Source organism: Clarias gariepinus, chromosome 9 (assembly GCF_024256425.1).
Source record: "Clarias gariepinus isolate MV-2021 ecotype Netherlands chromosome 9, CGAR_prim_01v2, whole genome shotgun sequence".
NCBI classification, from domain to species: Eukaryota; Metazoa; Chordata; class Actinopteri; order Siluriformes; family Clariidae; genus Clarias; species Clarias gariepinus.
The window spans coordinates 27944084-27956610 of record NC_071108.1 but is presented as its reverse complement, the minus strand read 5'-3'; the positions used below and the strand labels follow the sequence as shown (position 1 = coordinate 27956610).

At 34.6% G+C, this 12527-nt stretch overlaps 1 protein-coding gene across 3 annotated transcripts; it reads right to left on the bottom strand.

The window, feature by feature from the left end:
• Positions 1-2766: 2766 nt before the first annotated feature.
• On the bottom strand, positions 2767-11034 carry LOC128530611 (uncharacterized). Of its 3 annotated transcripts, none has more exons than XM_053504654.1 (19): positions 10924-11034; positions 10671-10772; positions 10484-10564; positions 10314-10379; positions 9684-9785; positions 9496-9576; positions 9311-9379; positions 8497-8598; positions 8140-8265; positions 7763-7954; positions 7060-7179; positions 6513-6605; positions 5984-6121; positions 5296-5391; positions 4721-4858; positions 4339-4470; positions 4103-4204; positions 3703-4005; positions 2767-3514 (listed from the first exon to the last, which is right to left on the bottom strand). In XM_053504654.1, the coding sequence occupies exons 1-17, from the start codon at positions 10961-10963 to the stop codon at positions 4131-4133; spliced, it is 1752 nt and encodes a 583-aa protein (XP_053360629.1). In that variant the 5' UTR covers positions 10964-11034; the 3' UTR covers positions 2767-3514; positions 3703-4005; positions 4103-4130. The 3 variants fall into 3 exon arrangements, with proteins under 3 accessions (XP_053360629.1, XP_053360630.1, XP_053360631.1); XM_053504655.1 differs by having other exon boundaries at positions 8497-8595; XM_053504656.1 differs by lacking the exon at positions 4339-4470.
• Between the last annotated feature and the right edge of the window lie 1493 nt (positions 11035-12527).

Below are 12527 nucleotides of genomic sequence, written 5' to 3'. Positions count from 1 at the left end.
GCATACAAACATGGTAAATGAGAAACACCTATTCTGGAGCTCTAATCACACACACCTATGGGCAATCCTGCCAGCAGTATAAGCAGAACCCCAAAAAAGACTCATTTTGCAAGGTATACGCTCTTGCAATTTATCCAAACGTTTACCATGCCTGTATTATATGATTGCATCTCGTCTTTACCAACTCCTTGTGACTTCCGATTCCAATTTCTGCCTTCTTTAGCTGTTTGCTAATCGACTTCCCTTGACAATTTTACGATACCGATGTTGAAATTCCCTTGCCTGTTTGGTTTGTTAAGAAAGCATTATTAAACATATTTTACTTGTTTACTGCACTTGCATCCACACCTCATAACTCTAACACTGAAATGGAGAAAAACATACTGTATGCACCAGACCATGCACAACAGAGCTACAAGAAGAGATTGAAAGGTTTCTTCATTACACAGCAATAAAAGCATCAGAGTATGTGCAACAGAATTTCTCCTCTATTTAGTCCTGGCTATACAGTAGTCAGCATTTGATATATGTAAAACGTTTTCCTCTGCAATAACACTTTCAGTTACCCACAACCCTGAATGTTCTGTTTTTATAGTCTCCAGGCCTTCAACCATAAGGCTGTCTGGATTGCTTTTATGTACAATGTAAAAATGCTTAACTGTAGACTAATCCAGATTTGCTTTTGTAATAGCAGACTTTTTATCAGTTTGTCCATCCTGTGTAAAAACAAGGAAAGGTATGCAATAAGCGGTGCACAATGAATTTACCAATGATACAACTGATAAAAGGATTTTCTTCATCTTTTTTTGTTACAAGACCTACAGTAGACTGGTTATTTTTAAGTGTCCAACATTTGTTTGTTTCATTTGAAGACATTCATCAAGTTCAGCAGTTTTCTTAGACAGCATTCGTTTCTCTGTGTAGACTGGGAATGCCCTCAGCATGACCTCACCAGACACATGCTGGTACACAGGGCAACAAACATTTTCTGTCACCTAAACCCACCAATGTGCCGAGGACGTTGAAGCACAAAGCAGAACTTCTGTCCAGGGAAACTCATCTTTATGAATCTCCATCCAGATGTGGTGTGCTGAGGTTAGGAGTGTTACGGGCAGCTATCAAATGACCACTTTTGCAGCAAGCGAGAATAAAACTGCATGCTGTTTTTTCTCTCTTTACAATTAGGATGCATACCTGGAGGCGGACACAATGGCTCACTTCTCTATAAAGTTCTGATTTCTGTGAACATTTCCAAAATAGGGGTGGATGGCCAGTCAACAACGATTCTAATACTGCCCCACTGGCAATTGAAACATTGGCACTCAGTTATGCTACTTAGAGTGTTATGCAAAAACCCAAAGCTATCAGTTGTATAATATTAGAGTGTGGGTTTGAAGAGGTTAAAACAAATCAGGCTAATAAAATACAAACTGCATTTCTAACTCTTGGTCTTTATCACTAATACATCAAAGACAATGAAATTGGCCAAAAGGCATGTTGTCCTAGAGCCAATTTGGATGGAAGATGTCCATCTCAGCACAGGATTTATGTCCATTGTTTTGGACTCTATATATAATAAGAGGTTTCTCCTCAGAACCAGTGCAAAATACTGAGATGTTATTAATGTACTCTCCCAACCATTTTATCTTGTTACTATACTTATTTTGATTAATAAAGTCCTAAAAGGAGGTTAGCAAAAACAAACCCCATGGCAGTTTGTATTGGAAAAGAAATACATTATTTTTAGGAGTTCAATTTTTAAGCTGGAGAATGAAATCAGCAAGCGGCAAATATTCTGTACGCCTATTCGGTAGGAAGTGTTGCAAAGCTTTCAAGTCATCATCATGAGCAATATTAGTGAATACTGTAAGTATTCCACATTCCAAGTTCATAGAAAAAAAAAACACACAAAGTTTTGTTTCCTAAAAGCATTAAATCTCAGCATGAAGTCTCATTTCATAAAAGACCCTCAGAACATGAGTAGAGCCCTGGATGTATAAACACAGTTGCTTGGCCAAAAGCTTAATATTAAAGTCTACAAACTGAGAGGTAGGCTCCGTAAGGGATCCATTAGAAAATATAATACGACTCCCAAGAGAGGTTTTGAGATTATTGTGGATCTTTGGGAAAATGTAAAAAGTGGGTATCCTATGGTGTAGCCACCACAAATAGTCATGCTCTGGTTTAGTAATCCACTCTGCGTTTTTAGCTGTGAACAATATTTCTCTCAATTCCTCCCATGTGTTGCCCAATGTATTGGTTTATGATAATATTCTTGGCTATCCAATTGCCACAAGTCTTTTTTAAAATATTTGACGTTATCCATAACCACCACTGCTCCTCCTTTGTCAGTTGGGTTTGTAATAATTCACTCGTTCTTGGCAACTCATTTGTTATATTTTTGATGGCACATAGATGTTTTTTTCCCCCAATTTATATGCTGTTCTTTGAATTGTATTTGTGAACTTTAGCCTCAAATCCAAAGAGTGGTGAAAACAGAAGAATTAGTCACCAGCAGCAAAATTCCTTCCACACAACATCTGCAAAAAATCTCAGCCCACAGTCACCCAGAACCCAGTCTATATGAGGTGAAAAATGGGCATGTAAACATTACACTACTGTACCTGGTGCATGTGCAGAATAACTGACTTCTCATAATTAATATTCTTTTCATACTTGTTTATTTTTTAAATAATACTCCTTAAGAATTAAAGAATAGTGCTTGAGTTATGCTTAAGTGTAAACAAATGCTGTAACGTAAGAATGCTTTCAAAAATACATATTTAAATGTTTTATCAATTTGCAAAATGCAAAGTGAGCAAACAGAAGAAAAATCTATATTTAGTGTGTTGACCCTTTTGGCTTCAAACAGCATCAATTCTTACACTTGCTCAAAGTCATTGATTTTGTAAGATCAGAGTCAGGTGTATGGATAACCAATTATACCAAGCAGGTATAATCAATTTCTTATGTAGCTTGAAACACAGTCATTAACTGAAACAGGAACAGCTGAATAGGAGGCTTAAAACTGGGTGAGGAACAGCCAAACTCTGCTAAGTCGAAGACCGTTTCATGCCACTAGTCTTACACCATCAAAAACTTATGTGCAAGTGTACCTACATTGGGGGAAGCTAGAAGAAGGAGTAGGCAAAAGGTGGTCACATCAAATACTGACTTGATTTGGATTTCTCTTCTGTTCATGCAATGTCCATTTTCTTACTTGAGTTTATAAAAATTAAGTTAGTGTTAATAGATTACAAAAATAAACTATTAACATTTATTAACGGACAAACATTTATTACCCACATAAAACTTCTGCACAGTACTGTAGATAGTACATTTTTATGGTAAGTCATATTAGATTAAGATAAATGGTATTAGCTATGAATAGTATGTCCTTGATTCCTGCATGTGTCTGGAGGTGTTTTATCAATTTCTCATGATTATCTTTGTTCTTTCTTGTAGCTGATTTTTCTCCCTCTTCTATGTGTTGCTTCTTTGCCTTTACGTCATCCTTGGAAAATAACGTGAGAATAATGTCACTAAACGTCTTAAACACCATTATCATCACAAATTTTCTTTCATTCATATTTGCTTCATTAGTTTTCACTTATGCATTTCTTTAAACTAGATTTAGATGCCAAGCTGTGAATGTTAACTACTTTCAGTCATGTAATAATTATGTCTTTATTTCGTATTTACCTTGAGCAGCTTCCAGCTTAGCTTTGCTCGTCTGTTGTCTTTTCTCCTGCCTTTTATCAGTGTTTGTCTATATTTTGTCATTAAAATTAATTACTCAGTTGTACACAGTGGCTTAACTTTGTCATTAGGCTTAGATACTTCTTCAGCCTTCACCCTGGGTTTGTCTATCACAAAGTTTAGATGGCATTAAATGTGGCAGATGTTGCCTTGGCCTAATGCCCCTCTGCTGCTTCATTTCTTTTTTCTCAGTCGGACTGCCTGTGTTTTCGGCAGGCACATCCTCATTTCTGCTGTGTACTCCATCTTTAGAGAATAATAAAAGAACAATGTCACAATAGTGCTACTGACAACTTATTTATCAATAAATAAGTTAATATATTTGACATATTTCTTTACTTACCCAGAGACATGGTGATCTTTTTCTCTTCCTATTCCAGAAGGACTTTTAAAATCAGGTTGATGGCTTCAGCCCTCGCTAAATCCTTCTCCTCTTTCTGCATCTCTGTTTTTGAATAAGTTAATATTCTTAGTGTTCTAATATTACTTACCGTAACTGGGAATTACTATTACCAATCAATCACATGAACTAAACTAATATCAGCAGCTACATTACTGAAGCAATATTAATATTAATACCCCTTTTCTTGTCCTGGAACTTGGTGTAATTGATCTTTCTCCCTTTGCCTCGTGTCCCTCTTCTCGTCCTTTTCTTTTTCTCAGTCCCATTGCTGGTGTTTTTGACAGGCTTGTCATGTATGTTGCTGATTACTAAATAATTCGAAAATAATAAATCAACAATGCTACAAACATCACATTAAACAGTAATGCTTCTTTCTTTCCCTGTTTTTGAATCAGCTAATATTCTCAGTTTCTAATAAATCTAATACTAGTTAATCACTTAACTAATAAAAACTAAATAAAAACTAATAATTATAAAAATAAAGAAAAAAAATGAACTTTTGCACTTTTACTCAGGATTAACAAAGATTTATTTCATCTAAAATAATTATAATAATACCTCTTTTCTTGTCCTGGAATTTTTCGTAATGGATCTTTCTTCCTTTACCTCGTGTCCCTCTTCTGGTCCATTTTTTTCTCTGATGCTCCATGCCAGGGTTTTTGACAGGCTTGTCATGCATGTTAGCGATTGCTCCACCTTTAGAAATAATAAAACAATGTTACAGTCTTAAACAATACCGGTATCGACACAATTTCTTTAAGTAACTCATACTATAGTATGAGTTAATGTATAATTTTGTAAATGTATCATATTGTTAATGTATAATTACAATAATTATGTAATATTAAGAACACTTATTAGTAAAGTTATAATCAGCAACACAGTATTTTTTTATTATTTGTATTTAATTGTTTCTTTTTCTTTGTATGGAAATTTGCTTTTTTAACAATAAAATTAAGCACATAAAATGTTTTTAAGTTTTTGTGGCCTTTCATTTTACCATATTTTCTCACATATCATAAAACTTGATGTAACCTAATGAGTTGTTTTTGCAAATTCCCACAGCACTTTCCCAGAGTTGAAAAGATTTAACTTTGTAAATGAAATATTATTGCCAGATTTTCTTCACTGACCCAGAGACATGGTGATCTTCTGCGCTTCCTGCAGGACTTTCAAGACTAGGTTGATGGCTTCAGCCCTCGCACCGTCATCCTCCTCTTTTAGCACCGCTGTTTTTAAACAAGTTAATATTCTCAGTTTTTTAACATGACTAACACAAATGAATTACATTAACTGAACTAATAAAACTAACTAAAAATATATATAATAAAAACTCAACTTATGCATTTTCCCTCAGGATAAAAAGAGATTTATCTTATCTTAATATCAGCAGTTACATTACTGACATCTTGACAATATGTTTAAGCAGCTCATACTTTATCACTATCTCAGAACTTAAACTGGTTTGTAATATTAATAACACACTATTAGCGCTTTGTTTTTGCATCATCTGTATTTATCAGTTTATTTGTTAATTTTCTTCGAGTTTGACTTCTAGTACTGACATTATGACATAAACAGTACTGTTTTATTATTATTATTATTATTATTTTAATTTTATCATCTCTGTTTTTAAATAAGTTAATATTCTCAGTTCTTGTACTTGTTTAATGGCAGTTAGCATCTGGTAAGTTTCATTTTGCCCTTTACCTTCATTACTCACATCAAAAGTGAGTGATATTAATTCATAAGGATTTATTAAGATTTATTTTAGGATCAGCAGTTGTATTATTGACATCATGACAATAAAAATAATAATACCTCTTTTCTGATCCTGGGACTTTTTGTAATGAATCTTTCTCCCTTTGCCTCGTGTCCCTCTTCTTGTCCTTTTCTTTTTCTCAGTCCCATTGCCAGGGGTTTTGTCAGGCTCATCGTGTATGTTGCTGATTGGTCCATCTTTAGAAAATAATAAATATAATAAAAAACACTGTTACAGTCTTAGTACTAATATAACATTCATTTTTTAGTAACTCGTACCTTATCACTATAAAAACGAAATAGTTTTATAATATTGATATCACTTAGTAAAAAATTTATATGGTGATTTTTTTTTCATATTTGTAATTTTTTATTATTTACAAATAATTTACAATTATTATTATTTGGTAATACTCTTCGATTTTTTTTTTTTTTTTTACAATAAAATTAGTGCAATCAAGCACATCAAAAGTTTCATCAAAATTTAGGTAACTTTGAGTTGTTTTAGCAAATTCCCATATTCCCATATCAAATTCCCATCACTAATTTGTCAAACTAAAAAGAATTTAAATCTGTTTTCATTACTGACCCAAGGACATGGTGATCTTTTGCGCTTCCTGGAGAACTTTCAAGACAAAGTTGATGGCTTCACCCCTCACACCATCCTCCTTCTCTTTTTCCCCTGTTTTTGAACAAGTTAATATTCTCAGTGTTCTTACAGCATGCATTAATAACCAGTGAGTCACATGAACTGAACTAATATCAGCAGTTACATTACTGACATCATGTCAGAATAATAATATTAATACTTCTTTTCTTGTCCTGAAACTTTTTTGTCATTTGTAATGTTACATTAAAGATGTTTAATGTCTTAAATGTTTAATATCTGCTGCTTTCTTTCACCATCCCTGTTTTTGAATCAGTTAGTACTCAGTCCCCTAACATCACTAATACCAGTTAATCACATAAACAGAACTAAAACTAATTAGGAAAAACTGAATTAAACTGATAAAACTAATTGATTGTAAACTTCTGCATTTTCACTCAGGATTTATGATTTCTTTTTATCATATCTTGATATTAGTGCTTACATTAGTAACATCATGACATAATAATAATAATAATAATAATAATACCTTTTGTCTTGTCCTGGAACGTTTTGTAATTAATCTTTCTCCCTTCGCCTTGTGTCCCTCTTCGGGTCTCTGTCCCTTTGCTGGTGTTTCTGGCCGAATTGTCATGCATGTTGATAATTGCTAAATGTTTAGAAAATAATAAGTCAGCAATTTTAAACAATATTGTTATCTACACTTAATTTTTTTTAAGTAACTCATGCGTTATCGCTAACAAAAAATAAAACTGTTTAATAATATTAATGTCACTTATTAGAGAGGCGGCATGGTGGTGTAGTGATTAGCACTGTTGCATTGCACCTCCAGGTTCAGGGTTTAATTCACGCCTCGGGTCTGTATACATAGGGTTTGCATGTTCACCCCGTGTTTGATGGGTTTCCTCCAGGTACTCTGGTTTCCTCGCACAGTCCAGAGACAAGCAGATTTGCTCATAGTGTGTAAATGAGCATGTGTGTGTCCTCTGATGGATTGGCACCCTGTGCATGGTATACCCTGCCTTGTGCCCCAAGTCATAAGGGATAGAACAGTATAGACGATAATGCCGACGACAACTCATTAGTGAAGGATGGATACAAAGATTTCGTTCATTATTCACATTTATTTGTTGTTTTATGTTTGTTTCCTTCCTTTTTATTTGAGTTCTTAATTGTAAATTTGTTTTAATTGGTAAAGAGGTATATGAGTGTAAGTGATTGCTCCTACCCACCCAGAGTTATGCTGTTCTCTGCTTCAGTCTCTTCTGCTTTGTCTTTTTCAGCTTTAGCCTCCGTCCCATCAGTCGACTCTTTTGGGATTCTTGTTTCATTGCCCTGCTTTTCCTTTTCCTGTTCCAGAAGAGCTTTCAAGAACTGGTTGATGGCTTCAGCCCTCGCACCCTGAACCTCCTCTTTCAGCATCCCTGTTTTTATAGAAGTTAACATTCTCAGTTTCAGCACTTACAGCAGTGAATTACATAAATTGTATTAATATTAGGCTTGGGTTGTTTGTTTCCATTTACCTTTAGAAATTGACACAGTCTAAGTTTAAGATCAGCAGTTTTCCTGTTACATTATTGACATTATGACATGACATTAATATTAATACCTGGTTTGTGGTTCTGGACCATATTGTAATTGATCTTTCTTCCTTTGCCACATGTCTCTCTCCTGCTTCTTTCCCTCTTCTCCTTTCCCCCACTGATTTCAACAGGATTTACTGTATGATTGTCATCTATTAAAGCATTAGAAAATACTGTATAATAATAATAACAATAAGAAGAAGAAGAAAAAGACAAAGTTTTCATAATTATATGATAATTTTAAAAATAAAAATAGTCACATCCAGTTTTGTGTCAACATTTAATTGCTTATTTGTGTCCATTTAGGCATTTTATTTTTATAAAGGATTTTATGAAATCTATTTTGCAGAGGTGTATCAGTGTCAGTGTTTGCGTCTATTCACCCAGAGTTCTGCTGTTCTCTGTGCCAGCATTTTGTGACTTTCTGTTTTTAGGGTGAGCAGCAGCCACAGTCTCAACAACTGCCTCAGCCTTAACCTTATCTGCTTTAAATATATACATCACATGAGTAATAATCAAAGCATCATACAAAAATGTATAGAACGGATAAAAAAAACACAAATTGTATTAATTCAGATAGATAAAGTGATTCATTTCCTTTTCAATTTACTATCAGCAGTTCTGCTCTAACATTAATATAATTATGATATGATATTAATATTAATACTTGCTTTGGGCGCCTGGAGCTTAGTGTAATTTATCTTTTTTCCTTTGCCATTTATTACATCATCGATAGAAAATCTAATACTTTAAGATTACAGTCTTTGTAAAATGATGTACTGTATATGTCAAATAGGTGTACTGCAGCCTCAGCATTTATCTGTGTTTATTTACGCAATTGATGTTTAGAAGAATTTTATGAAATCCACTTTACAGAGATACACCCAGTCACAAAAGTGAGTACACCTCTCAAATTTCAGCAAACATTTTCGAATATATCTTCTCAAAGGACTATACTATAAAAATTAAACTTATATTTTGGAATAGTCAATGTGCAGCTTGTATAACAGTGTAGATTTACTGTATTCTAACAATAACTTAACATAGAGTGACCACAGCTGTACATATTGCATGCAAAGTCACATGACCTATTCATCATGTCCATCTAATTGTCAGTGGCCAAGTACAGTATGTCTCCAGACCTGTACCCTATTGAGCACCTGTGGGGCGTCCTCATGAGTGTTTGCTCTTGCTCACCCAGAGATTTGCAGCGCTCTGTTCCCCTCTGTTCTCCCTCTGCTCCAGCATCCACCACTAGCACAAGCTCTGTTTTAACAGAAAGTTTTCTCCTTTGAAGTATTTTTTTATATTTTTATATTATTGATTTTCCATCTTTTATTTTATTTAATCCTTCTATCAATTGTCACACAGTAAGAACTTACGTGGTGTGGTGTCACCTGTTTTAGGATCCCAGAGGAAAATCCCCATCAGCACCCTAACGGCCTCAGTGCGGATCCTTTCACCTGTAATACAAATGTCAAAGGCTTTACCTTCAGATTTTGTCTTCACTACCATTAGCATATATCGTTCGAATATTGTCAGTTTTTTTCTGTATCAGGTCTTTACTTACTCATTCGCTTATCATTTGCTTCGATATCCTTGAAGAAGCTGTTCATCAGTTCCATAGCCCGAGCTGCAGCCTTAGGGCCTGTCAGCTCCCTCATACTTCCTCCTGAAAAAAAAGAGCATGCCATTAAATGACTTTGAATTTGATTTTGACCTTTTGAAATGTTTAGAATTTGACTTTTTTGACAATGTTAAAATGTTTTAAATTGATAAAGAATTGTAGGTAGGCCGATAGCCAAACAAGGTAAAACTAAAGATTTCCCTGCAGGTGAACCCTTATATCCACACCTTAGGTTTGTTACTTGTTCTGTTTGGCTAGAAAAATGTACGTGCGCACTTTATATAGTCCTTTTGGTTGTCTAATTTAGTAGTGCTGTGTTGTTTTATTTTGAAATCATGCAGAACTAGGATTCCCTTTGAAGAATAGAGAACAAGTTAATATGAGGGATCATCTGTCGTTAATACAAGTTAATTGTGATCCTCACCACAGCAACATTAACACAACAGTTGGAGTTTTGCATTTTGCCTAAAATTACTCAGAGATTATATTTTCTGGCCATAAAGACTGCCCATTGGATAAGTTAACTCTGTTAGTGTTCTAACTGTATCAGAGTGACTGATTGCTCCAGCTCACGTTGAGATGTGCTGTGCTCGGTTTTAGGACCTTGCTCCGCTCCGGCGTCCACCACTTCCGCAAGGTCTGTTTCAAAAGAAGATTTTCTCTTTTGAAGTATTTTCCACATTTTCACATTCCTTCACTTTATTATTAATCCATCTCTTACTCTCCGCACAGTAAGAACTTACACGGTGTGGGGTCATCTCTCTCAGGATCCCAGAGGAAAATTCCCATCAGCACCCTAACGGCCTGAGTGCGGATCCTTTCACCTGTAACACAAATGATATCCGTTACGGCTTTTGATTCTGTCCTTACTACCTTTAACATTTATCGCGATAATATTGTTACTTTTTTTTGTCTCAAGTCATTACTTACTCATTTGCTCATCATTTGCCTTGATATGCTTAAAAAAACTGCTCATCAGTTCCATAGCCTGAACTGCAGCCCTATGGCCTGTCAGCTGTCTCATGGTTTCTCCTGAAAAAGAACATGCCATTGAAAGACTTTTTCAACACTAAATTCTTAAATAGCAGTAAATTAGTAACGTATATGGAACACAATCAAGAGTTAAAAGCTTATAACTGAAAGCTTTGTTCTTTTTAGCTTGTTTTTTGGTGAATGTACCTACTCTGATTCTGGCTGGAATCTGCAATCATATCCATGATCATCACGGTCACCTGTTTGATGTAGTCACATCAAACAAAAAAAAACTAAATATGAAAAAATATTCGTGCTCAGTAAAAATGCTGCAATCCTTGTCTGTCCTTGTTTGTGTTTGACCTGTGAATTTATGACATCATCGATTCCATTGTGTCATCATCAGGGCTCTAACATGGGTCCTGCTTCATTCTAAAAACAAGCCTGTGATTCATGTAATTTCAATTATGTGTTAATAATCTATTTCAAACAGTAATTTGATCTATTGTTTGACTTTTAAAATAAAATAGAAACAGAAATCAGATGTTTCTAAATATTAGGGTGCCATGCGTAGAGACACAGAAAAAAGCCTAACAAGATAACTCTGTTTTTCTCACTTTCTCACTCTTTTTATATAAAAGCCTACTGATCCAACATTTTATAATAAATAATCCCATTTATACTTAAGGTGTAGTCATAAAAGTCTAAACACCTTAAAAACACCAGTTTATTCTGTGATAAAACATCCCAAAAGCTACTGTATAAATTATCAGCCGCAGCAATATTTTCATATTTATGTATTTCCTGTTCATGACAATACTGTATGAGCACCTTATTTTTTAATAAACTTAATGTACAGAAAGCTTTCTTCTTTTTTTAGACCTGTGGGAAACACTGGTATTATCTAATAAACTGTTCTTCCCTTATCCACGATAACAAAGGATTTACTTTGTTCATTCCTTTATGTAAATGATTATTACTATTATTACTATTATTATTATTATTATGTGTGAGAGGGGTGTGGTTGGGTGTGGGTGGGGGCAGGTTTAATATCCATTCATTCATTCATCTTCTATACCATTTATCCTGTACAGAGTCGGGAGGGCCTGGAGCCTATCCCAGGAGAATTAGGGCACGAGGCAGGGTACACCCTGGACAGGGTGCCAATCCATCGCAGGGCACACAAAATAAAGACGGATAGAATATGACTTTTCAACACTAACATCCTAAAAGGCAAATGAGTAACGTATATGGAACACCATCAAGTGCTTCTTTTTGCTTTGCTTATTGTTTATTAAGTTATCCAACTCGAATTCTGGCTGGTATCTACAAATTCCATGCCTCATCTTTACATAGTCTGTCTGATGATGAAAAATATTTGTTTTTGGTAAAAATGCTGCAATCATTGACTCTTTTAATTTGTGTTTGAACTGTGAATTTATCAAATCGTATTAACGATATAACGGTATTGGCCGTCCATAACAATAGCATTAGCATTTACTATATATCACAGATTTTCTCTGTACTACTAAGTCCAGTTAAATAAATTAGAACAAAAAGAGCAGTTTCTGCTGCCTTGAGTAATCATATGTGTATAAGCTATTTTTTTATGACTTTTCTAGGATCTTAGACCAATTTTCAAGAATCAATTAAAATAGCTATTAGTTTCATGCAAGTGAACTGTCATGTTATGATTATTACAGCATGACACCATTACAAACATGTACAGTACCAGTCAAAAGTGTGGGCACACCTGCAGAACAGAAGAGTATTTGGATTATGTACGAGAGTCATATTACTTGCATTAATTGTCTG

Coding starts and splice junctions, on each gene's coding strand:
- LOC128530611 (XM_053504654.1), bottom strand. CDS start 10,963: ATGATCATGGATATGATTGCAGATTCCAGCCAGAATCAGA. Junction 9,380..9,495: donor AACAGGTGACACCACACCAC/GTAAGTTCTTAC, acceptor CTGTTAAAACAG/AGCTTGTGCTAGTGGTGGAT. Junction 4,859..5,295: donor GAAGATCACCATGTCTCTGG/GTCAGTGAAGAA, acceptor TTATTTCTAAAG/GTGGAGCAATCGCTAACATG.